The sequence below is a fragment of the Herpailurus yagouaroundi genome, unplaced genomic scaffold, assembly GCF_014898765.1.
Source record: "Herpailurus yagouaroundi ecotype Mexico unplaced genomic scaffold, PumYag 191, whole genome shotgun sequence".
Lineage (NCBI taxonomy): Eukaryota > Metazoa > Chordata > Mammalia > Carnivora > Felidae > Herpailurus > Herpailurus yagouaroundi.
In genome coordinates this window covers 14,405,314-14,431,953 of record NW_024412422.1, presented here as the reverse complement: position 1 = coordinate 14,431,953, position 26,640 = coordinate 14,405,314, and the positions used below count along the sequence as shown (strand labels likewise).

The 26,640-nt window shown below is 43.6% G+C and overlaps 1 protein-coding gene across 3 annotated transcripts; it reads right to left on the bottom strand.

Moving 5' to 3' along the window:
* Window positions 1–1,649: 1,649 nt before the first annotated feature.
* On the bottom strand, window positions 1,650–26,602 carry GTF2H3 (general transcription factor IIH subunit 3). 3 transcript variants are annotated; one of them, XM_040444061.1, is made up of 13 exons: window positions 26,485–26,602; window positions 23,240–23,319; window positions 15,738–15,844; window positions 13,903–14,069; window positions 11,421–11,483; window positions 10,502–10,531; window positions 10,326–10,354; window positions 7,730–7,804; window positions 6,573–6,626; window positions 3,349–3,417; window positions 2,815–2,950; window positions 2,665–2,701; window positions 1,650–2,578 (listed from the first exon to the last, which is right to left on the bottom strand). In XM_040444061.1, the coding sequence occupies exons 1-13, from the start codon at window positions 26,495–26,497 to the stop codon at window positions 2,509–2,511; spliced, it is 930 nt and encodes a 309-aa protein (XP_040299995.1). In that variant the 5' UTR covers window positions 26,498–26,602; the 3' UTR covers window positions 1,650–2,508. The 3 variants fall into 3 exon arrangements, with proteins under 3 accessions (XP_040299995.1, XP_040299996.1, XP_040299997.1); XM_040444062.1 differs by lacking the exon at window positions 26,485–26,602 and adding an exon at window positions 26,414–26,452; XM_040444063.1 differs by lacking the exon at window positions 26,485–26,602 and adding an exon at window positions 26,122–26,326.
* Between the last annotated feature and the right edge of the window lie 38 nt (window positions 26,603–26,640).

Sequence of the window (26,640 nt, the reverse complement as noted above, 5' to 3'; positions counted from 1 at the left end):
CCTTGTTAGGTCACTTGGTAGAGCATGCAACTCTTGACCTTGTGGTTATGAGTTCAAACCCCACACTGGGCATAGAGCTTACTTAAAAAAAATAAAATAGGGGGGCGCCTGGGTGGCTCGGTCGGTTGAGTGTCTGACTTCAGCTCAGGTCATGATCTCACAGTCCGTGAGTTCAAGCCCCGCGTCGGGCTCTGTGCTGACAGCTCAGAGCCCGGAGCCCGGAGCCTGTTTCAGATTCTATGTCCCCTCTCTCTATGCCCCTCCCCTGTTCATGCTCTGTCTCTCTCTGTCTCAAAATAAATAAACGTTAAAAAAAAATTTTTTTAATAAAATAAAATAAAATAAAATAAAATAAAATAAAATAAAATAAAATAAAATAAAATAAAATAGGGGTGCCTGGGTGGCTCAGTCAGTTAAGCATCTGACTTTGGCTCAGGTCATGATCTCACAGTTTATGAGTTCGGGTCCCATGTCGGGCTCTGTGCTGACAGCTCAGAGCCTGGAGCCTCCTTCGGAGTCTGTGTCTCCCTCTCCCTGTGTCCCTCCTCTACTCAGGCTCTTGTCTCTCCCTCCCTCTCAAAAATAAATAAACATTAAAAACTATTTTTTTAACACATTAAAAAAAAATAAGTAAAAGTTCTTCAGAGTTGAATAAAAACTTGACTGACATTTGACCAAATCCAGTTAAAGTACAAACTGACTGACATTTGACCAAATCCAGTTTAAGTACAAACTTTAAGATTAGCATGAAACAAACAATAAGCGAAAATGACTTAGGCAAATATGAAAATTTAAATTATTTTATTATAAAAATTTATATAAACCATAAAAACAACAGTTAAAAACAAAGCCTAAACAGAATTAAGCCAGTACACAAAACATTTCAAACAAAAACCTGATCAGCTTCTTTGAAATTATTCGTCTTTTAGGTATCTGATGACTCCTAGACCTAAAACAGCGATTTCCATTATTCTTAGGCTATGAAATATTAAATAGTATGTTTAAAAGACAAACCAGATTTTCAAACTTAAGGATTCACAAATACTTGCCAGGTGACCACCAAAATCTGTGTGTAATTAACAAAGTTATAAATCCAGAATACAAAATCTACCCGAAATCATCTAACCAAGTACCAAACTACTTAAATGAGACTCAGCTTCTGAGATGGCATAAAGAGAAAATTAGAATCTTCAGGTTTTTGTCAGTATACACCTGTTTGTTCTTGTCAATATACTTTTAAAAACAGGGGCGCCTGGGTGGCGCAGTCGGTTAAGCGTCCGACTTCAGCCAGGTCACGATCTCGCGGTCCGTGAGTTCGAGCCCCGCGTCGGGCTCTGGGCTGATGGCTTGGAGCCTGGAGCCTGCTTCCGATTCTGTGTCTCCCTCTCTCTCTGCCCCTCCCCCGTTCATGCTCTGTCTCTCTCTGTTCCAAAAATAAGTAAACGTTGAAAAAAAAATTTTTTTTTAAAACAAATCAAACCAGCCACCATTCCTGAAAGCCCTTCTTACATTGTACTGGAATTTGAAAGGACTTCTAATAACTTCAAGCTCACATAAAAAAAATAGGGTTTTTTTCTCACTGAAATTACAAATAATTTTTCTTCTGAACCTTTAGCATTTGTCAGTAGTAAACCCAAAGCTTCTAGAGAACAGTTCTCCAACATTATTGCTTTTTTTTCTCCCCCTCATTACAAAAGGAAAGAATTCTATCTGGGGGACAACACTGAACCGTAAAAAATCCATTCTCCCCAAGAGAGTCCCCCTCTGAACTCAGACACCGGCTTTCACAAATCAGCTCTCACACGACTATCTCTGAAGAAAAAGTTGCCGCCAGAGTCCTGCACCCACTCTCCTCACTCACTCAAGATCGGACTTTGCACTTATTCGGTGACAAACTGTTATTATTTGGATGACTGTGTCCAGACACGTAATGATGTCAGAGAAAAGAAAAAATATCTGTATCTGAAGCTAATCTGAATCTCGACAATCGGGAGTTTATTTACATGACTACTGTAAAAGTCAGCTGTGGAATCAAGGAAGATGATCTATGTTGACTAATGCCAGCACCGCACGGTTGCTTTCTCCAAAACTGCACTCAAATTTCACGGGTCGTGCATTCACAGTAAGAACCTAGTCACGGGTAACAGAGTCCAAAGCCTGTGATCAGTCAGGACGGGCTGACTGACAAATGAGCACCTCATTTAAAAAAAAAAAAAAAAAAAGTCACTAACTAATTTGTGCTTTCTTCTCTTCTCCCTTTGTGGCCAAAAACCAGTCAGAAATGATTTGGGGTACATTGCATAGAATGACTCCCTCAAAAAAAGCAGTCTCCCAAAAGCACAGGACGAGGATAATGGTTTAGAAATCTTTCCTGTAAGAAATTTCAGTAAAAATTATCCTACGCATGCTGTATTTTTTCAGGGTCTTCCCAACACAGACTCTGCCATACAATTTCTATTCATAGGCTTGAAAAGATGGGCAGAGTGTGGGGGCGGGTGGATCTTACGATCATGCTGATGCTTTCAGTTTCTTTTTCTTGGCCTTCAGCACCGGAGGCAGCGAAATCTTAAAGGCTGTCCTGAAATGACACAGAGGACCACACTCTTCAGTGCTCTAGACTTTTCCAGTGTGAGCCAGCCACACAGCCTGGCGGGGGATACTTACTCGCAGGTGGTGCAGATAGGACTGAAATTGCAGAATACTGTAAATTGAACAGACAAAATAAACAGGATGTTGGAAAAAACCACAGTTATTTTCTGACCATCCCCCACCCCCGCACAACACACAAAAGGACAACCCTGTGCTTGAACTTACTTGACAAGCACACAGAGCAGACATAGCCAATTTCAATAAGATTTCGATGACAGAAGCAAGCAGCCCGGTAGTCCACGTGAATCGGGGGTGGGAGGATTAACTGAGATCTTTGATCTTGATCGGGAAGAAAAACCCACTGGGGGGGGGGGGGGGGGAAGGCAAGGAAGATAATTTTATTTAGAACATGGGGGAAAAGTAACCAGAAGTCAGGATATAAATATCAAATATTAGCCAGTGAACACTAAGGAGAATAAATTAGGATCTTCCTTAAAAGTCTATCAAGAAATGCATTTTTATCCATCTCCCAGCGACCCAGCACATCCACACGCAGGCACCGTTCTGTGAACAGTCCTACAACTTTCTACACACAGCCGCCTCCAGAAACCACCTGAAGTGCGGGCACCCTTGTAGGTTCCAAACCCCCGGGGCCACCATTTGCTCCTTCTTCCAATTACTGGCCTCAGCCACCTTGCTCCCATTCATTCCCCGGGAAACGGGGTCTGTCCCTCAGACTCCAGGTGTCAGGCTCCTTACCAGTAAATACTGCAGGAGGGAGGGCATCTGAGGCACCTTCAAGTACAGTCCCCCCGTGATGTCACAGGCCTGCAAGACATACAGAGGGCTCTCTGCCGAACTGGCACGTGCTTAAGCTTTTCTAGAGGGATGGAATTCTCACCAGGTCAGGTCTCCAAAGGAGGATATGACTGAGCAAATCAAAAGGGAATGGTCTCCCAGGGTGAGGGAGGACCACAGGCTTCCCGCTACCTCTCCAGGTTTCCAGCTATCTTATCCCCCGCCCAGGCACCCCACTCTTTCGCCCTTTGGAGACCTCAGTGTAGCACAGTATATGCCCTTTCTCCTGTGTTGGCTACTGATACAATCTTTATTCCTGCCATGTTTACTCGTTTTCATTATATTTTTTAGCAACAGCTTTGAGATACTTCATAGGCCATAAAATTCAGCCTTTTAAAGTGTGTAATTCACTACTTTTCACTGTATTCAGCGTTACGCAACTGTCACCACTATCTAGATCCAGAACATTTCCTCACTCCAAAAAGAAACCCCATACCTGTTAGCAGTCACTCCCACCCCCTTCCTCTAGTCCTGGGCTACCACTAGTCCACTCTCTAGCTCTATGGATCTGCCTATTCTGGACACTTCGGATCAACGGACTTAGGCAACATGGGTCCTTTCCTTAGCATCCTGTTTTCAAGGTTCATCCGCATTGTGGCACGTTATCAGCACTTCATTCCTTTCCATGACCAAATGCTATTCTATTGTATGGTTATACCACAATTTGCTTAACCCCATTCATCTGTTGACGGAAGCTTGGGTTCAAACGGGGGAAGACAGAAGAGTCAACCAGGTAAGTAAACGCAGAAATAACGTCACAAGTTATCATTTCTATGAAGAAAAATGAAGCTGGGTAAGGGGACGGGGAGTGACCCTGGACAGTCAGGGAAGGCTTCTCTGAGGAGGTGACTCAACTGAGGAAAAACCTCAGAGGCAGAGGAAACAGCAAGTGCAGACAGCCTCAGGCTGCAGCGGGCCATGGTTTGAAAGCAACAGCAAGGAGCCCGGTGTGGCTGGAGCGAAGTGGGAGACGCCACGCGGACAAAAAGATACCCGGAAACTGTATCGCGTAGGGAGCACAGATGGCCACGGGAAGACTGGGTTTTAGTCCATCCCGCTGGGATGCCACGGGAGGGTTTTGAGCAGGTGGGTGACAAGATCCGATTTGAAAGCTTCGCTCTGACCGCTGTGCTGAGAACCGACTTGGGTGGGCGTCAGCAAGGAAACAGAGGCCAGTCAACAGATCTTACAAGCTTCAGCTTGAGTGGTAGTAGTGAAGCGGAAGACATACGGTAGGATTCAGAGACTATTTCAAAGATCAAGCCGACAAGATTTGCAAGGGTAGGAAAGGAGAGGAAGAGAAGAAACAAGTTAGAGTCAGAATTTTGGCCTGAGGGGCTGACGGTCTGAGCTGCCAGTTGCTGAGATGGGGATGCCCCTGGGAGGCAGCATGAAAACCTCAAGTTCTGATTTTGACATGTGAAACCTGACATGCTGCTGGTGGTCCAAGGGGAGATGCCGCATATAGAGCTGAATACTCAAGTCTGGAACTCACAGAGCCTGTGTCTGACCCACGCATATAAATGTGAGGGCCAGGGAGGCAGAGCTGGGATTTTTTCCTTTTATTTATTTTTTTAATGTTTATTTATTTTTTTAATGTTTATTTATTTTTTTAATGTTTATTTTTGAGAGGGAGAGAGAGGGAGGGAGGGAGAGGGAGGGAGAGGGAGGGAGGGAGGGAGGGAGAGAGAGAGAGAGAGAGAAAGAAACAGAGCGTGAGCAGAGGAGGGGTAGAGAGAGAGGGGGAGACATACAATCCGAAACAGGCTCCAGGCCCCGAGCTGTCAGCACAGAGCCGACGCGGGACTCGAACCCACAAACCTCCAGATCGTGACCTGAGCTGAAGTCGGACATTTAACTGACTGAGCCCCCCAGGCGTCCCGCAGAGCGGGTATCTAAATTCATGGCACAGGCAAGATCTTCTAGGAGTTAGCAGACGCTGTGTAGGCTGAAATGTGCAGTTAAAACACGTACTCAACCTTTTTGGTTTTTTAATTCTGAGATATAACCATATGCACAACACTATACATACATAACATGGAAGTATGGTTTTGATACAACGAACACCATGTACCTACCGCCAAGTTTAAGAAATAAGACCGTTCCAGAACCTCTGACTCTAGTGTACTTTCCAACTGTATCTCCTACTCTGCAACCTCAGTAGTAACCTAAACTCCGCGTTTTCCAGTTTTGTGCTTTTAACTGATCTTTTAGTAAATAATATTTCTTGTGGTCAAAAAACATTTATCCAAAGTTCAGCAGTATCTTTAGTCTTCTTCCCCCCCTTTTTGATTTAATTAAACCTCTTTTCCACACGTTTGATTAAAAAGCAACATCCAACAGTGCCATCCAACAGAAATATAACGTGGGCAATAATGTGAAATTTAACATTTTCTAGCCGCATAAAAAAGGGGAAAAAAACAGATAAAATTAATTTTAATAACATTTTATTTAACTCAGTATATTCAGAGTATTATCGTTTTAACATGTAATCAATACAGAAATCTTTACATTCTGTTCTTCATACTACGTCTTTGAAATTCACTGTGTATCTTGCACTTAACGGCACATCTCGGTTCAGACCAGACTCATTTCAAGAGCTCAACAGCCATGTAACTATCACGTAGGACAGCACAGATGTGGAGTTATGATCCAGTCTTTATAAAATGCTCTACTTGGTGATCATTCTTCCACCTATACCTTGTGTAGAGAGAGATCTGTCACACTGTTCACCTAAGACTAACAACGGTAATTTGAAGACGACAGGATTTGAAGGGATTTTTTTTTCCCCTTTAAAAAATACTTTCCTGTGTCGTTGGACTTCATTTCAATGTGTGAGTCACTTTCACAGAACCAATCAAAGTCACTGTGTGGAGCATAAATAAACATTTTAAAGGAACCAGAGAGCCGTTCACCTGAAACTGCTGTGACGCTGCGTGTCAACTATACTTCAGTGAGAAAAATAAACTAAAACAAGGACCAGGAGATGTGAGTGCTCCAAGCTGCAGCAGCACACAGGCTAACCCTACAACCGGGTGCAGGCCAGTGAGAAGCATTCACAAGAAATCAAGAGAGCACACCATGCTCCCTGGACCACCACCACCGCGCTTTCCTTGAACACGTACCTGTTGGAGGAGTCCTGAATCCGAGTCTAAAACACAGGCATCGATCAAAATATTCTGAAACGAACATTCCGGAAACATTATAAGAGTAATAAGAATGACTAGCTTACATCGGGTAACTACTGTGTGCTACACTCCTCTCAAAATACCTTATGTGATACACAGGATAACTCTACAAGGTAGATACTGCGCATCTGCAGCTGAAGCACCCAGGCCTTGGCCAGGCTGCAGTCACAGAGCCGGTAGAAGGCAGTGCTGTCACCCGCCCCCTCCAGTCTGCCTGTCCCCAAAGCCCACGGTCTTTCACTACAGCATGCGGCTGCTCCAACATGGAGAATATTAGGCATGGACATGGGAGCATTTGGGGCTTAAAACTGAAGTTTTAAGAAAGTTTTTCTTAACATGTCAAAGAAGAAAATGTCTTAGTGATAATTCATTTGAATTAGTGAAAATTCACTCAAATATTTGCAAGGTAAAAATATCAAATCTTTCTAAGACCTCCCCACGCAAACAGATAGAGAAACTGAGGCAAGGTATGGTGTGAATTGCAAACTAGGGATTCTTAGCCTGAGGCCCAAAGATGGGTCCAAGGATGGGCTAGACAAAGGTTCCGTGAATTCCATGAAACTAAATGCAAAACTGGGTTTCAGAGTACCTTTTTCTGGGGACCCCTCAGATTCTCATGGGCTCCAGGACCCAAAACAAAACAAAGAAACGACTAGTACAAAATATGAATTCCAGATTCCTAATCCGCTGATAAGGCCAGTTAGTCAGACTACCTTTCTATGTAGGTCATTCAAAAAATAAAATTAATTCCTTCATAAGGAAACAAATATTCTTTAAAAAGAATGCTCTCCCTAGCGGGGGGAGGGGGAAAGAGAGAGAGAAAGGCAGGCAAACTAAGAAACAGACTCTTAACTACAGAGAACTAATGGTTGGGGGGGAGGGGGAAGGGGGGAGGGGGAAGGGGGGAGGAAGGGGGGAGGGGGGAGGAGGGGGAGGGGGGAGGAGGGAGGAGGGAGGGAGGGAACAAGTGATGAGCACAGGGTGTCATGTGAGTGCTGAATCCCTAGACTGTACCCCCGAAACTAGTATTACACTGTATGGTAACTAACTGGAATTTAAATAAAAATTGAAAAGAAAAAATACTCCCAATTCACCTGCTTCTGTGCTGCGAAAATGACATTCATGAAGTTCATGTACTGCAGTGCGCTGTCTTCTGCAGCCTTAATCACCTGGAAATCATATCCACGTGAATACCTTGCGGGCACAGCCGAGTTCTCACCCACACGTCAACACAATGTACTGCAGACACAACCAGTGCAGCTGGTTGAATTAGAATTCATCTGCCTCGTTACCATTATTACATACTATCTATAGCATAAAGATGACTGCAGCAATTTCCCCCAGACCCTACCGCTCAAGAGAGGATCCTTGTTTAACAGTTCTAGAGAGTACCTGTTGGGGCACATATATACACTCACACCCAAAATACACACACACACACACACACACACACACACACACCAGGATGATCACCTAGTGTTCAGGAAACTGCTCTTTTTTAAAAAAACAAACTCTATACCCAATGTGGGGCTCAAACCCACGACCCCAAGATCAAGAGTTACGTGCTCGGGGCCCCTGGGTGGCTCAGTCGGTTAAGTGTCCAACTTCGGCTCAGGTTATGATCTCACAGCTCGTGGGTTCGAGCCCCGCGTCGGGCTCTGTGCTGACAGCTCAGAGCCTGGAGCCTGCTTCCAATTCTGTGTCTCCCTCTCTCTCTCTGACCCTCGCCTGCTCACATTGTCTCTCTCTCTCAAAAATAAATAAACGTTTAAAAAAAAAAAAAAAAAAGAGGGGCGCCTGGGTGGCGCAGTCGGTTAAGCGTCCGACTTCAGCCAGGTCACGATCTCGCGCTCCGTGAGTTCGAGCCCCGTGTCAGGCTCTGGGCTGATGGCTCAGAGCCTGGAGCCTGTTTCCGATTCTGTGTCTCCCTCTCTCTCTGCCCCTCCCCCGTTCATGCTCTGTCTCTCTCTGTCCCAAAAATAATAAACATTAAAAAAAAAAAAAAAAAAAAAAAAGAGTCACATGCTCTACCATGCAGGCACCCCCTGCAATCTGCATTTTGATTCCACAGTACCCGGGGAGGAAATCTCGTATCAATGAATTTGGATGTACATCCTCCTTCGTGCTGACTTCATAGATTTCTGCTCTCTAACCAATTATCTACAGAGGACACTGAAGCAGTTTCCAATCCTGAGTTTTAAACAGTGCTCTCATGAGCACCCACATACATGCTTTACGTGACCCCGACTAGCTCCTAAAGTAATCAGGGAGACTGCTAAAGTACATGCACATTAAATCTTGACGTCTTACTGGATGTTTATACTTCTGCACTTACTAGGAAGGCTGCACGACTTCTCAAGCGCTAACTGGCCATCCACATTCCTTCTTCTGAAGATTGCTCATACCGTCTACCCGTTTCTTTACAGTAAACCTTAACTTCTAAAACTTAGTTTAGAGCCCTTTTTCATTTTTAGAACCATGACATTAATCCTCTCTTAGGCGGCTATGCTGAAAATACTTTTCCTAATAGTTTTCCTTTCCTTCTTGTTTTGGGGGTTTATTTTTTTTTTGAGGTCTTCAGGTTTTCTTTAAAGTTTCACATCATGCTCAGCAAGGTCCTTCCCTATCCAAGATGCATATAAACAGGTATTTTCTTCCAGTGCTTTTATGACTTGAATTTTTACAGTGAAATGTTTGATTTACTAGATTTATTTGATTTGATTTACTAGATTTAGATGTGGGCATGAGATCTAGGTGGGTTTCCCCCCAAATGGCCAACCAATTGGCCCATTACCTTCAACTGAATAATTCATTTTCTTGCCACAAACTTAAGGGCTTCCTTTCCACAAGTCAAAGAACTCCATTGACCTGGTTTTTCTCTGGATTCTAGTCTTTTCCATTTACCCTGTGTCTACTACTGTGCCAGAATCACAGTGTTACCACAGGTTTGTCATGTGCTTTAATGCCTGACAGGGTAAGTTCCTGCTTATCATTCTCTTTCAGAAAGCATTTGTCTGTTCTCACTGATTTATTTTTCCAGATAAACTGTTGAATTTCTTTCTTTTTTTTTTTTTTAAGATTTTATTTTTAAGTAATCTCTACATTCAATGTGGGGCTCAAACTGACAAGCCAAGATCAAGAGTCACACACTGTACCAACTGAGCCAGCCAGGGACCCCTTCCTCTTGAATTTAATTCCCCCCACTCTGCCATGAAAAATAAAAAAACCTCATTAATATTCTGAGAATGCATTAAATTTATAGTTTAACTTTGGAAAAATTGACATCCAAGAGTAAAATTTGGCTCTCCATTCAATTCTCTCACGTCTCTCAGAGTTTTAGTTTTTCATCATAATCAGTTTTACACATTGATTGTTGATTTATTCTGGATATTCAATATTTATTATAAATGGGTCTTGGGGCACCTGGCTGGCTCAGTTGGTTAAATGTCGGTCTAGCTCTTGATTTCGGCTCAGGTCATGATCTCACAGTCATGTGTAGGGCTCAGCACTAATAGCGTGGAGCCTGCTTGGGATTCTCTCTCTTCCTCTTTCTCTGCCCCTCCTTTGCTCTCTCTCTCAAAATAAGAAAACTAAAAAAATAAATAGATAAATGGCTCTTACTTCCCGTTATGCTTTCTAATAGGCTGCCATTGGTACATAAACACAGTACTGATTTTTTCTTAATCTTACCAAAATCCTTGATTTCATTTCTTGATTATCTATAAAAAGATAAAAACAGATTACAATTTAACTGAATCTTATTAAACGTATTATAAGGTTTTCCAACCAATTTTTTTAAACAGCCCACCAAAATTATAGCAGTAAGACAAGGATTACAGGCCTCACAAAAAACCATAGACTCCTACCTTTAACCTCCTTGTTCATTCTATGAATATCTTATTTTTTTAGCATTAAGGAATTTAAAAATATTATTTGATTTCATAGATATTTATAGTAAACAGGAAAATAACCTCGAATTTTAAATCAATCCAGCATCCACTTAGCTGAAAAAAGAAATGCTCCACTTCCCACGATAAACACACAAGAGTGATTGGGGGTTTCCAATTACCAACCGCAATTAACTGGGCTTTGTAACCTGACCAAAACATGATCTTTGTCCCAGAATATTAAAATTACCAGGATATGACCCTTCTGTGATTGTCCACCACATCCTACATGTGAATATACTGGGACCACCAGTAAGTCAATAAGCCAGATAAGGTAAGGAATGTGAAAACCACACACAGATGAGAGGCACCCCCAAAGCCCAGGACACAGGAATCTCTCAATACTCTCCCAAACAAAGAAATCAAATTACACAAGACCGGGAGAACATCACACAAACACAGACAACATCAAAACGCTCAGGAAGGTGTTCACTCTACGCTAAGTTCAAATAACCTGTGGGCCTGTGGAAAAACCGCTCACGAATTAAGCCTCAGGATCAGTAAATGGCTCCTATAATCAAACACACTGTTACTAATTTACAGAAGGCCGAAGAAACAAACACACCCACCCCAGGCTGCAAGATACAAGCACCCCCAAGAATCTGCTGGGAGCAGGACATACTAGAGAAAATAAGAGTTTTCCTTTTTTTACATTTCAAGTTTTTACAGCTTACTTTGAAAATGTTCTAAAGCCAAGATAAACTATTTTTTGATTACCCACCACTTTAGAATACTCAAGCCTTTCACTAATATGGACACCCAAGGTTCTCAAAATTATCCCAAGAAAGCTATGTTTCACACACAAGACACCTTCTGAAGACTAAAACGCCAAGGATACAGCAAAGAGCTTTGGCGAGGGATCCCGCCAGCAGAGTTTCCGTATGTTGACCCTTTATGTCACCTGCAAATAATAATAAAGTTAAAAAGTCAATTACTGGGCATTTTCTTGGACTGAAATAATTTTCAAACCAAAGCATTCATCCTGAATAAAACCAGACATGTCCAAATCAGGTTTAAAAACACAGAGAGAGATCTGTTCTCAGTATTGCTTAAATAAGCAATTTTTAACATTTTCTCAATTTAAAATATTCTGAGGGGATACAAAGTCTCAGTTTGGGATAAGTTCTGGGAATGGACAGTGGTGATGTTTGTACACCATGTAAATGTACTTAATGTCACCGCACCGTACATTTTTAAATGGCTAAAAAGTAAATTTTATGTTATGTGTATTCTACCACAATTAAAAATAATAAATAGAAAACACCCTGGGGTTATCTGGAAAGGTTCAGGTTTGTTATGACCTAAAAGGTACGAAAGGTCATGTACAGCACCTGATCTGAGTCTCTCTCTCCTCCATCCCATCACCCCTCTGCCTCCCGCCCCTGGAGAGCTGCCTGGCTTGTGGACAGCGGGTCGAGCAAGCCCTCTAGGTGTGGCAAGCAGGGACGATGCTGGCAACTTATTTGACGCCTTGAGTGAAAAGAGTTAAGCAGCTCAAGAGGGTGGAGATCCCAGACAGACATCTGGCCTGCAGCTGGTCCTGGAGCACTGATACCCCCACCCGTGGGGGAGGTCAGACCAGGAAAGGTCTTGAACACCATACTGAAAAGTTGAGACTTTACCCTGGAGACCAGTGGTTCTTGAAGTGTGATTCTGGAACCAGGTATAGGAGCATCACCCAGGAACTTAACAGACACACAAATTCTTGGGACCACCCTCGACCCACAGAATCACAAACTGCAGGGTGGGACCCAGCATTTTGTTTTAACAAGCCCCCAGGCGACTTTTACCAGCTTTACTGGGGTATAACTGACAGATCATAAAATTCACTCCTTTTAAGAAAACAATTCAGTGGTTTTTAGTAAATTTAGAGAGTTGTACACAATTACCACAACCCAATTTCAGAACATTTCCTTTTACCCCAAAAGATCCCTTGGGCCGGTCCCAATGGCATGGTGCTGCCCCGGCCCCAGGAAACCACGAACCTACTTCCTGTCTCTAAAGAGTTCCCTTTCCCTTCCAGGTGATTCTGACACAGGCTACGGTTTAAAAAACACAGCCTACGGGCAATAGGGAACCAGTAACAGCCTTTAAGCCAGGAAATAGCAGCTCTGATTTTCAGAAAGATAACTATGAGTGGAAAGACCTGAATGGGGACAGACAGAAGTCAGTGAACAGAGGCCACTACAATGATCCAGAGGAGCAGTGCTCAACCTGAGCAACTGTGCCCTATAGGGGATATTTGGCAAAGTCTGAGACATTTGGTTATCACAACTGGGGGATGTTATGGCATCTAATGGGTCTAGGCCAGGGATGCTGCTAAATATCCTCCAAAGCACAGGGCAGTTCCCACAACAGAGAATTATCCAGCCCAAAATGCCAACGGTGCTGGGGTTGAGCCAGATGACAGAGAATTTGGAGGCAAATTTTGGAGGTACTTCTAAGGCTAAACTAATGGGATATCATAGCTGACTAGATGGTGAATGTGAGCAGAAAAGAGTCAAAAATGAACACTTTGAGTTTGGAAGCGTAGGTGGAGGGGTGTGGCAGAAACTGGGGGTGGAAATGGCGGTGTGACTGGGAGGGAAAGATAATGAACCTAGTCTGGGGTGTGTCAGCCAGACTGTGGACCCCTCTGTGGAGACATTTGCTGGAAGAAAGGCTACATTAAAGATAAAGACTGGCGGGGCGCCTGGGTGGCTCAGTCGGTTGGGCGGCCGACTTCGGCTCAGGTCATGATCTCGCGCTCCGTGAGTTCGAGCCCCGCGTCGGGCTCTGTGCTGACAGCTCAGAGCCTGGAGCCCGTTTCAGATTCTGTGTCTCCCTCTCTCTCTGACCCTCCCCCGTTCATGCTCTGTCCCTCTGTGTCTCAAAAATAAATAAACATTAAAAAAAAAAAGATAAAGACTGGAAAGTGTTCACATAGAAATGACAATTAAAGATAAGAGCGGATGAAAACATACAGAGGAAGAAAAAAGAATATAATGTGCAGAATTGAAAAACCTATTTTTTTATGGGACAAGATGAAGGAAAAGTCAGAGATGGAAGAATGGTCCTAAAAAGAGGAGAAACAGGACAAAAGGATATCCTTAGACGCTAAGAGTGTGTTTCAAGAAGTAGAGGCTGGTGGACAGTGGGAGAGGCTGGCGAGGTCAGGCAACCGGGGCTCAGGCTTGGATGAAAATGATTTTACAAAAGAAAAGAGAGAGAACGCAAGTAAACAGTCCCAGGAACCCCAAATCTCTCGACTTCGAGCCTCAAGGACCTCCACATTCAACTGCCTATTGTACAAAAATATAATGGGCAAAGAAATCCATTACTCTTGGTCATGAGATCTTTAATTTCTTCAGCAATGACTTCATTCGCTGCTGTGAACAACTCGTATTTGCCGTCTTTGCTCCCTGAGGGGCTGAATTCAGAAGGAGGGTTGCCGGGGTCTCCAAAGAAGTCTCCAAGTCTGCCATTCTTCCCAGGATATAAGAATCGACTGAAACAGAGGGGGGAAAAACACGAGTTACACCAGGACTCTGTCCTCACTAAACACCCAGATGAAATTCAGCACAGAAAACAAACAAAAACCACGCCAATTCTGCCTCGCAAGATTCTATAATAATTGGCAAACGCGAGTCTACCACCAGAGAGTGTTTCAATGATCCCTCTGTTTTCTCAAAAGTGACAGGAAATAAAGCCGGTCCCAGTCTCTCGACATGCTTCGAGGTGGTTCTCATCCTACTTTCTCAGATGCCAGTCGGGAGGAGAGTCATACCAAATTCTATCTCAGGGCTGGGTTATTATTTGAGGGGTATTCACCTACCCCCCGTAATACAAATCTGGTCCAAGGGCCCCTGAAAAGATCCTCCCAGTGCTTCATGATTTTTATAGTAATCCTGTAAAACACAGCTTTGATTTTTCTAACAACTGACCACTGTGCCTTTTGTAGTTTTTCTTTTGATATCTTAACCAAATCAGTGAGGTCTTTTACATTCAATTTTGAGAAAACTGCATGGTGATCATGGGAGCGAGGGCACTTACTTGGTGGCTCACGGGCTCTTTCGACACAGCCGAGAGCAGCCCCGAGAAACGAGGATGGAGGACCACCCACCTCATATGAAACAGGCTGGTACACGAGAGTCACTTCTCCCACGATGTGGCTGACATCTAGTTAAGACGCACAAGAACTGTGTCTTGCCCAGAGAATCAGATTCTATGGTCAGTGTATGCGCGCAAAGTAAATATGGTCAAAATTAACAGTGAAAATTATGTACCGTGTACATGGTCATGTCTGCAGGGAAGCTGCACACCTACACACCTGTCCCGACGTGACTCACGTGCAGCCAGGTTCTACACTCGTGTTAGAAAAGGTCACTGTTGGGGCGCCTGGATGGCTCAGTTAGTTGAGTATCTGACTTTGGCTCAGGTCATGATCTCATAGTTTGTGGGTTCGAGCCCCACATCGGGCTCAGTGCCAACAGCTCGGAGCCTGGAGCCTGCTTCGGATTCGGTGTCTCCCCCTGTCTCTGCCCCTCCCCTACCTGTGCCCTCCCTCTCTCGAAATTAAATAAACATTAAAAAAGACAGAAAGATAGAAAGAGAAAGAAAAGAAAAGAAAAGAAAAGAAAAGAAAAGAAAAGAAAAGAAAAGGAAAGAAAAGAAAAGTTAACTGTTTCTTCTGCTGAGCACCAGATGGGACAGTTGGCCTCGGTTAAAAGCCTACATAACAAGAAAAACCCTCATCTGTAAACACCAGAATCACACCCGGAGCAGTAAAATATTACACTCTGAGAAGTATGCAGGAGTCAAGACTGGCTGAGAGAAAGCGGAATCACACCTGCCCTCTGGAGCAGACCCACAAGGACAACAAGGATAGGAGCTACCTGCCCCACTTGATAATTCTCCCTGTTCTTTGCCTACAGAGTATGGCTGACTCCATGTAAGTTACCTGTGCACATGATGCAACTCTATTAGATGTCAGCTAATGAGGTTTCCGACATTCATTCCTTTCAAAGGTACACGTACTGATTTTTGACGCTGTTAGTATTGTTCAACGCTATAGAAAAATATTTTTTTTGCACTACAGGAAAGGAACAGTACATGCCGACTGGCATCAAAATCTCACAAGTGTGAAGCACTGAACAGGTACTCACGACAGTCATACCTTTCTTGAATGTGACTTGCTATCACGGCAAGTTTGTTAGAACGATTCATGAATAAATGAGAATTTCCCAGCACCATCACAGCATCTATGCATTTTGATAAAGTAAACTGTTGAAAAATAGAAACCATAAGAAAAGATAAAGCAGCTACCCGAATAACTAGGTTAGGTCTTGAAATGATAAAGACTTCATTTAAATTTTAGACAATTATTCACTGCTGAAAACTCACTCAGGAACCCCCTCCTCCAAAGCCATAAACCAAAACACTTGAAAATTAGTTTTCTAATTTTATTTATCTGAAATGATTTCTACATCAGTGTATTATTCCACAAATATTTTCTGTACGACATTTAAGGAAAGCAAACATGTTACACATTCTATGATAAAATTACTAGAAAACTACCACCACGCAGAACAGATGATTAATATACATACCGATTAAATTGGTGATTTGTACAAGTTTTCCATTCATTCAGTCACTAAGTATGCTAAGCACCTGTTATATGCCAGGCAAAGATCCCTTCTTTCATCGAGCTTACATTTTCTTAAGCACTAATATTACTAAAACATGTAGGTGCATATATTTATAATCCTGGAATAAAGCATGTTTCTCTTAAAGGAAAAAATACTTCAGGCAGCAAATAAAACACTGATAAATTCCACTTTATTTTAAAAAAGTACAACAAACCTATTAAAATTTCTATATGGCAAAAAAGGTGACTATAAACAAAAATGAAAGGCAAATTACAAACTGGAAAAAAAAACTGCAATATATGACAAGCAAAAGGTGAACTTTCTAATATAAAGAGTATCCACAAATCATTAAAAAAAATAATACCCAGAGAGGAAAATGTGCAATGCCCCAAGAGAGAATGGGCCATCAAATATACTAAAAGCAAACTGAGATAACTTTTATGGTACATCCTATGGGCAAAAGATAAGACAAGGAAAGAGAGAAGTGCCAGGGTGACTCAGTCAAGCGTCTGCCTCTTGATTTCAGCCCTGGTCGTGATCTCACCTTTTGTGAGATCAAGTCCTGCGTTGAGCTCCGTGCTGACAGCACAGAGTCTGCTTGGGATTTCCTCTCTCTCTCTCTCTCTCTCTCTGTCTCTCTCTCTGTCAAGCCCTGTCTCTCAAAAATAAATAAATAAACTTAAGAAAGAAAAGGGGGGCACCTGGGTGGCTCAGTTGGTTAAGCATCTGACTCTTCGTTTCGGCTAAGGTCATGATCTCACAGTTTGTGAGTTTGAGCCCCGCGTCTGGCTCCACACTGGCCGTGCAGAGTCTGCTGGGGATTCTCTGGGATTCTCTTTCTCCCTCTCTCTGCCCCTCCCCTGCTTGTGCTCTCTCTCTCTCTCTCAAAATAAATAAGCTTAAAATTTTAAAAACAAAACAAAACAAAAACAAGGCAAGAGAACATCTTATTTGGGTACAAAAAAAGAAGAATTCTCATATACCACTGATGAGAGTTCAAAATAAAAGTTTTTTGAGGCGTAATAGGGTAATATGCAGTGATGTGCTGGTCTATATGATGGAAAACTATTCAACAACAATAAAAAGGAATGCATTACTGTAACAACTTGGACAGATCTCAAAATAATTATGCTGAGTAAAGAAAAGAGACCAAAAGAAATCCCACTACATATTGTTTGATTCCATTTATATAAAAATCCAGAAAATGCAAACTAATCCATAATGACAAAACAGATGACTGGTTGCCCAGGGGCAGAGACCAGCAGAGAGAAGTAGGCAGGATAAAGGAACATGATGAAACTTCTGGGGGGGGGTGTCACAGATTTATATGTTCATTATTTTGATTGTGATGATAATTTCATGAATGTATACATATACAAAAACATATCAAACCGAACACTTTAAATATATGCTATCCATTGCATGTCAGTTATATCTCAATACAGCTGATTTTAACTTTGATTTTTCTTTTTATTTACTTTTTTTAAGTATGCTCTACGCCCAACGTGGGGCTTGAACTCAAGACCCCAAGATCACAAGTTGCATGCTCTACCAACTAAGCCAGCCAGATGCCCCTGGATAAAGCTGACTTTAAAAAAGACACCATTGGGGCGCCTGGGTGGCTCAGTCGGTTAAGCAGCCGACTTCACTCAGGTCACGATCTCACAGTCCGTGAGTTCGAGCCCCGCGTCGGGCTCTGGGCTGACGGCTCGGAGCCTGCAGCCTGCTTCTGATTCTGTGTCTCCCTCTCTCTCTGCCCCTCCCCCGTTCATGCTCTGTCTCTCTCTGTCTCAAAAATAAATAAACGTTAAAAAAAAAAGACACCATTAAGAAAATGAAGAGACAGGTCACAAAGTCATAGATCCGGAGAAAATATTTGTGAATCATATACTTGGAAAAAGACTTATATCCAGAATATATGAAGAATTCTTACAATTCAGTAATAAGAAAACAAACAGCCCAATTTTAAAATTGGGCGTAATAACTGAATATGCATTTCAACTAAAAAAATATGACGGGGCGCCAGGGTGGCTCAGTCTGTCAATTATCTGACCCTTGATCTCGGCTCAGGTCATGATCTCATGGTATGTGAGATCGAGCCCCATGTCAGGCTCTGCACCGACACCATGGAGCCTGCTTGGGATTCTCTATCTGCCCCTCTCTCTGCCCTTCCCCCTCTCACAGTCTCTCTTTCTCTCTCAAAATAAATAAATAAACTTAAAAAAAAAAAGAAAATATGATGCCTAATAAGCATATACTATATACATAATACATATACATTATATCTGTATATATAACAGTCATGAAGGAAATGCAAATTAAAACCCCAATGAGATACCACTACTTACTTACTAGAATGATTATTTAAAAAAAGACATGTGTTGGCAAGGATGTGAAGAAACTAGAACTCTTACACACCTCTCAAAGGAATCGAAAACGGCGTACCCACTCCACTCTTTAAGTCTGGCAGCATCTTAAAAAGTTAAAACTAAACTTACCACATGACCCAGCAACTCAACTCATAGGCATCTAGCTACTCAAGAGAAATGCAAACATACGTCCACACAAAGACTTGTTTGAGAATTATTTGAGCATTATTCCTAAGAGTCAAAAAGTGGAAACAATCCAAACGTTCGTGAACAGATGAACAAGAGGTATAGCCACACAATAAAATACTATTCAGTAATAAAAAGGAACCAGCAATACGTACTACGACATGGACGGACCTCAAAAATATTATATTAAGTGGAAAACAAATCAAAATAGTGCATATAACCAAAACTCACCCAATAGGAAAAAGATCATTCAAAACTTTAATAACCATTAAAAATTTAATTCATAGTTTAAAACCTCCCCCAAAAGCAAACTCCAGGCCCAGATGATTTCATTGGCATTTCAAGAATGGACACCTGGCGTGCCTGGGTGGCTCAGTCAGTTAAGTGTCTGACTTTGGCGCAGGTCATGATCCCTCTCTTCTCGAGTCTGAGCCTGCGTCAGGCTCTGTGCTGACAGCTCAGAGCCTGGAGCCTGTTTCAGATTCTATGTCTCCCTCTCTCTCTCTGCCCCTCCCCTGCTTGCACTCTGTCTCTCTTGCTCTCAAAAATAAACATTTTTGGGGGTGCCTGGGTGGCTCAGTCGGTTGAACGTCCGACTTCGGCTCAGGTCATGATCTTGCGGTTCGTGGGTTCGAGCCCCGCATCAGGCTCTGTGCTGACAGCTCAGAGCCTGGAGCCTGCTTGATTCTGTGTCTCCTGCTCTCTCTCTGACCCTCCCCTGCTCATGATCTGTCTCTCTCTGTCAAAAATAAATAAACATTAAAAAAAATTTTTTAATAAATAAAAATAAACATTAAAAAAATCTTTTTTAATTAAAAAAAATAAAATAAAAAAATAAAGAATTGATACCAAATTCAAAATAATCTGTTCCAGAAAACAGAAAAGAAGACTTCCAGCAAAGGTGGGGCGCCTGGGCAGCTCAGTCGGTTGAGCGTCTGACTTTGGCTCAGGTCATGATCTCGTGGTTCATGGGCTCGAGCCCCATGTCGGGCTCTGTGCTGACACCTTGGAGCCTGGAGCCTGCTTCGATTCTCTGTCTCTCTGTCTCTGTCTCTCTCTCTTTCTCTGCACTCCCCACCCCCCGTCAAAAATAATATAAACATTAATTTCTTTTAATTTATATGGAAATGCAAAAGAAGTAGAATAGTTAAAAAAAATAATTTTGAAAAAGAAGAAGAAAGCGGGAGGAACCAGCCAGCTGGAGCCCAAGACTTACTATCTAGTGATCGTAATCAACACTCTGTGGTACCGGTGGAGGGAGAGACAGAGAGCGCAAAGGAACAGAAAGAGCGCCCAGAAATAAACCCACACAAGTACCCAAGTGATTTCTGACGAGGCTGCAAAAGCCATTCAGTGGGGAAAAGGTAATCTTTTCAAATCTGGCGCCGGAGCAACTGGATTACACAGAGGCAAAAAAATGAAAGCTCAACTTAAATTTCACAGCTTGTTCAAAAAAAATAATTCAAAGTGGATTGTGGATTTATTTGGTCGTTTTCTCTAGGATTTCATTTTTAAGTAATCTCTACTGCCCCCCTCCCCCCCCCCCAACGTGAGGCTCGAACTCTCGACCCGGAGATCATGAGCTGCATGCTCTGTGGACTGAACCGGCCCTCCTGGATTATGCATTTACACGTAGAACGTTTCACAGAAAACGCTGCAGAAAATCTTTAAGACCTAGAGCAAGGCTGAGAATTCTTATAGCACCAGAAGCACAAGCTGTATTTTTTAAATATCGAGAAACTGGACTTGATCAAAATTAAAAATTTTCGGGGCGCCTGGGTGGCGCAGTCGGTTAAGCGTCTGACTTCAGCCAGGTCACGATCTCGCGGTCCGCGAGTTCGAGCCCCGCATCGGGCTCTGGTCTGATGGCTCAGAGCCTGGAGCCTGTTTCCGATTCTGTGTCTCCCTCTCTCTCTGCTCCTCCCCCGTTCATGCTCTGTCTCTCTCTGTCCCAAAAATAAATAAACGTTGAAGAAAAAAAAAATTTTTTTTAAAAATAAAAAAAAAAATTAAAAATTTTCTGCTCCGTGAGAGGCCACCAGAAGAGGATAAAAAGACAAGCTAAAGCTTGGGAGAAAATACTTGCCAACAAGATATCTGACAAAGGGCTTGTATCTAGGACATGTTTTTCAAATCTTGAAATTCAATAGTTAAAAATAACCCTAACACCCCAATGAGAAAATGGACAAACGACATGAAAAGACCCGTCAGGAGGCCGATCTGTATGGCAAATAAGCCTACGAGAGGATGTGCAACATGTCTAGCTATTAAGGAAATGCGATTAAGACCACAATAAGGTGGCATTCCACGCTCATTACAACGGCTAATATAAAAAACAGCGACCACATCAAACGCCGGTGAGGAGAGGGACAAACGGGATCTCTCACGCTTGCTGGTGGGAGCGTACAGCCATTCTAGAAAACAGTACAGCAGTTTCTCATCCAACCAAACGTGCGATCACCATGCAGCTGCGATCCTGGACATTCATCCCACAGAAATGAAAACTGACATCTACCCAAAAACCTCCATTCAAATTTTCAGAGCAGCTTTTTATGTAGTAACCAAAACCTGAAGAAAACCACCCAAATGTCAAAGCTTTACCAGGTGAGTGACGAAACGAGCTGTGGCGTATCAGTCCGCGGAACACCGCTCAGCAATAAAAAGGGCAAACTTTGATACATGGAACAGCCTGGATGGATCAAGGGCATTCTGTTTTGTTTTTAAATGTTTAATTTTATTTTTGAGAGAAAGAGCACGCATGCATGGAGCGTGGGGTAGGGCAGAGACGGGGGGGGGGGGCCGCGGGGCGGGAGCAGATGAAGGATCCAAAGCGGGCTCTGCGCTGTCAGCAGGGTTCAAACTCATGAACTCCAAGATCGTGACCTGAGCCGACATCAGGCACTTATCCGACTGAGCCAGCCAGGCACCCCAAGAGCATTCAGTTGAGTGAAAAAAGCCAACCTCAAAGGCTACACACTTTATGACCTATTTACGCAACAGAACTATAGCACTGGGGAACAGATTGGATCAGCATTTATTAGGGTTTAGGGACCAGGGACTGTCTAAAGTGTAGCAACTATATTATTATTGCTATTTTTTTTAATTTGAGAGAGAGAGAGAGAATGCATGACTGGGGGAGATGGGTGGAGGGGGAGAGAAAGAGAGAGAGGCAGAGAGAGAGAGAGAGAGAGAGAAAGAATCTCAAGCAGGCTCCACTCCCAGTGTGGAGCCCAACATGGGGCTCCATCCCATGACCCTGGGATCATGACCTGAACCGAAAGCAAGAGTTGGACACTCAACCAACTGAACGACCCAGATGCCCCAGGTGTAGCAACTATAAAAGGAACACAAGTGATGAGGCGCCCGGATGGCTCAGTGGGCTAAGCATCCTACTTCAGATCAGGTCATGATATCACAGTTCACAAGTTCGAGTCCCACATCAGGCTCCATGCTAACAGCTCAGAGTCTGGAACCTGCTTCCGATTCTGTGTCTCCCTCTCTCTCTGCCTCTCCCCTGCTCACACTGTCTCTCTCTTTCAAAAATAAATATGGGGCGCCTGGGTGGCGCAGTCGGTTAAGCGTCCGACTTCAGCCAGGTCACGATCTCGCGGTCTGCGAGTTCGAGCCCCGCGCCAGGCTCTGGGCTGATGGCTCAGAGCCTGGAGCCTGTTTCCGATTCTGTGTCTCCCTCTCTCTCTGCCCCTCCCCCGTTCATGCTCTGTCTCTCTCTGTCCCAAAAAATAAAATAAATGTTGAAAAAAAAAATTTTTTTTAATAAATAAATAAATAAACATTCAAAAAAAGTAAAAATAAAAAAAAAGGAGTACTGTGATGAAACAGCTCTCGTCCTGACTGTGGTGGTAGTTCCACAAATCTATACATGCAACAGGGACAACACCGCACGTACACACGCATGGATGGGAATCTGTTGTGATCTGAATAAGGTCTGAAGAGCACACTGGTGTCAGTTTCCTGGCTTCACTCCTGTACTTGAGATACAGGAGGTGTTACCACTGGAGGAAGCCGGAGCAAGTGTGCACGGGGCCTCTCTGCACCATTTTTTTAACAATTTCTTATGAGTCTGTAATTATTTCAAAATAAAATACTTCAAAATAGATTTTTTTTAAAGGCCTACATATTGCATGGAATACGCGAAATGTCCAGAGAAGGCAACATAGAGACAGATAGCAGATCACTGGTTGCCTGCAACTAGGGGGTAGAAGCATTGACTGTGAACAGGCATGAGGGAACTTTTTGGGGGTGATAGAAATATCCTAAAATGAAATTGTGGTGCTGGTTACACTATTTTATTGTGATTTTTACTAAAAAAAGCATCGAATTGTACATCAGAATGGATGAATTTTATGGTATGTAAAGGACTTTACCATAGCTGATTTAAAAAAAAAAAAAAAAGCAATATAAACACACACTCAATTAAACCAGAATTATCCAAAGGCCTCCTCAAGCAATCTTACCTGAGATTCCTTTAATCCTTGTTTCCCCCACCAAATTGGGTTGGTATCAACTATGATAACCAGAAGATTCAATTCATCTTCTGAAAATATTAACAAAAAATAAAAACATTAGCCCCATGGAAGCATAGCAAAGCTAACATTCCCAATTTGTAAATTAAACCCACAACAGGCACCACCACTTGCCTTTACGTGTGTATCAACCTACAATCATGAAATTAACAAAAGGCCATGTTCTTTTAATAACCTAAAGCTCTGTGGGCCCTGAGCAGGCTCTTGCCTGCTCTCTGCACCACTACATCTTTGATGCACTAGAACGGAAGCTCCGTGAGGCGGGGGGACTCTTCCTCCTCTGCTTGTAGCACAACTGCCTAACGTGGTAGACGCCCAATAAATACCTAACAAACGAAGCCCAAATATTCATTTTAAATGCCTGGTCAAGGACAGAACGCACCGATTAACCAGTTAATATGCAATAGTGATAGAATTTCAGGCACGGAGGGGTTGAAGGGAGACACTGGACTCAGTTTGGCCTCAAGTCTATCAAATATACTAGCAGCAAGGCCAACTGTGATTTGGAACCGAAATTTTTTTTAACTAGGCTCCACGCCCAGGGCAGAGCCCAACACTGGGCTTGAACTCACAACGCTGAGATCAAGACCTGATCTGAGATCAAGGGTCAGACACTTAACCCACTGAGCCACCCAGGCACCGCAGGAACCAATTTTTAAAAGGTGAAAACCAAAGAGGGAAAAGCAATTGCTATGTAAAGATTTTACTGGGAATACGCTACTCTCCAAAGTTAGGCACAACTAGACAGGCTAACAACACCATGAATTCATTCAACAAACACTGACACTAAATACCAGTGTCAGGTGCTGGGGATACTGGGTTCAAGCCCTCAAGGAGTCTAAATTCTAACTGAGGTGAGAGACACACAAACCCGTAAGTCCTTGCCGTTATGAAAAACCCAGGATGCTCATTTAATAGCAAAAAGCAATAACGCCTTTCCTGCCCCCCATACCTTCTTCCTGACGTTCCACCTCCTATATCAGGATAATCCTCACTCCTTCGGAGATTTCCGCTCACATATCCAAATCCTATTTACCCTTCAAAGCCCTAAGCCAGTGCTACCTCTTTCCTCCAAGAACACTCCTCAGGTCTTCCAACAGGTCCTGTCTCCCCCAGCTGAGGACAGGAGTCCTCTGCATCAGCCACTGGCACGTGTAATACTAGAATCGCATTCTGTGCTGACAACATACTGAGGGAAATATCTTTCATCAATTATAACACGTACCCTCTCTCTCTTTTTTAAATGTTCACTTATATATTTTTTAGGGGGAGGGAGGGGCAGAGAGAGGGAGACAAAGAATCCCAAGCAGTCTCCAAGCGGTTGGCGCAGAGCCCAATGGGGGGCTCGAACATACGAAGCGTGAGATCATGACCAGAGCCGCGATCAGGAGTCGGGCGCTTAACCAACTGAGCCACCCAGGTCCACCTCTTTTTTTTTTTTTTTTTCCTTTAACATTTAACAGTTGCTAAAAGCAGGACGGTATCTTATAACATTTCTCTTAGTGGTATCCTAAATAAAAATGCATCTCATCATTGGTAGCGTCTTAGAGGACCTGAAGTATGCCATTCCTGCTCTGCAAATGAAAGCAACTTGCGCGAAGTCACATGGCCCGCTGGCAAGTAGCAAAACACCCTGCTATGAAGACAGGTCTGCTGGACTCTAAAGACTAGCTTTTCAATGCCTCACTGTCCGCTTTGACCCTCTTTTAACGACACTCAGAACTCACTGCCTCATTTTACAGCTAGTTGTGTTTCTGATCTCTGTTGCCAGCTCTGCTAAATCTAGCCCACCAGACCGGACTCCTTACAGAATGAGGATTTTTGCTAACCCTAGGGTGAAATAACACATGCAAACCACACACACAAAGACGCCTAGCACAGAAGCAGCACTTAGTAACTGTCTTTCACAGGACTTCCTGTGAAAGACACGCCTCCACCCGTAAGCCCACACTCCTTTGGCCTCATTCCCCATGAGGCCCCATCCCACAATTCTCAAGGTCACTCCTTGCCACACCCGAAGCCTGAGACAAAGACAAAAAGTGCTGCCTTTCAGGAGAGACGGGTATCCATACACACGGCACTGCCCTGTGATTTTTCCTTTTTTGGGCCACGCCAGGCCTGCCTCTCTCACAGCCCTGTGGTATCTTAAAAAAAAGATAAGGTAACCATGGGCAGTTGTTACAGCCTCTGAAAGGATCTATTTCCACTCTTGCTGCCACAGTCCCTTCTCCACACAGCAAAGTGACCTTTTAAAATTATAAATCAGGGACACCTGGGTGGCTCAGTCGGTTAAGCGTCCGACTTCAGCTCAGGTCACGATCTCACGGTTCGTAGGTTCGAGCCCCATGTCGGGCTCTGTGCTGACAGCTTGGAGTCTGGAGCCTGCTTCGGATTCTGTGTCTCCCTCTCTCTCTGCTCCTCCCCCACTCATGCTCTGTCTCTCTCTCAAAAGTAAATAAATATTTTTTAAAAGTCTTTGAATTATAAATCGGATTGTACCAACTCTTTGCTTGAGACCCTACAATGGCTTCATATTACACTTAAAAACAAAGCTCAACCTCTTTACCTTGGCCCACAAGGGCCATGCATCTGCCTAGTTCTCTGATCTCCTCCTTCTAGCTCATTTCGCTTCCACCACGCTGGTCTCTTTTTTTTTTTTCTTAAGACATTAGGCTCTACAACTGATAGTTTAACGTATGGATTAAAGTCTCTCCTTTCTATCCCTCAAGTTCCCCATTTCTATCTCACTGTAATGCAGTGGCTCAACTTGCCACGGCGCCTTTGCACAGTCATTCAAGACTCCGTTTCAGTACCTGAGCTCTTATCTGAAGTAGATGCGCCTCGACCATCCAGTATATCGTCTTCACACCTCTTGTCACCCTTCGAAGCTATTCTTATTTACTTGCCTACTGTCTGCCTCGCCCGCTAGACTGTACCCTCCCCGAGGGCCCTTGTCTGTCATGTTCTCAGCCGTATTGCGCAGCGCATGAAATAACGCCTGGCACACAGGACGCCGTTCAGAAATATTTCCTGAATAAATGAATTCTTTTGCTACTCCCCTAAAGACCAAACAGGTTGCACCCGGCCCCCGACATAATGCTCCACCTGGGTGGTCCTGGCCAGGCCGAGCCCGCCCAGTCCCGGGGTCGGGGGGTCCCTCCCAGCACGGCCCTCACCGTCTGACACCATGGCAGCCAAGATCCCCCCACGCCCCGGCAGCAAGCAGTCAAGTACTCCTCCCGGCTCCTGGGCACCCCGACTTCCGGCGCCGCAGCGTGACGCAAAGGCGGCTCCGCCCAGGCCTCGCGCCGTACCCACGGCCCCGCCCCCCA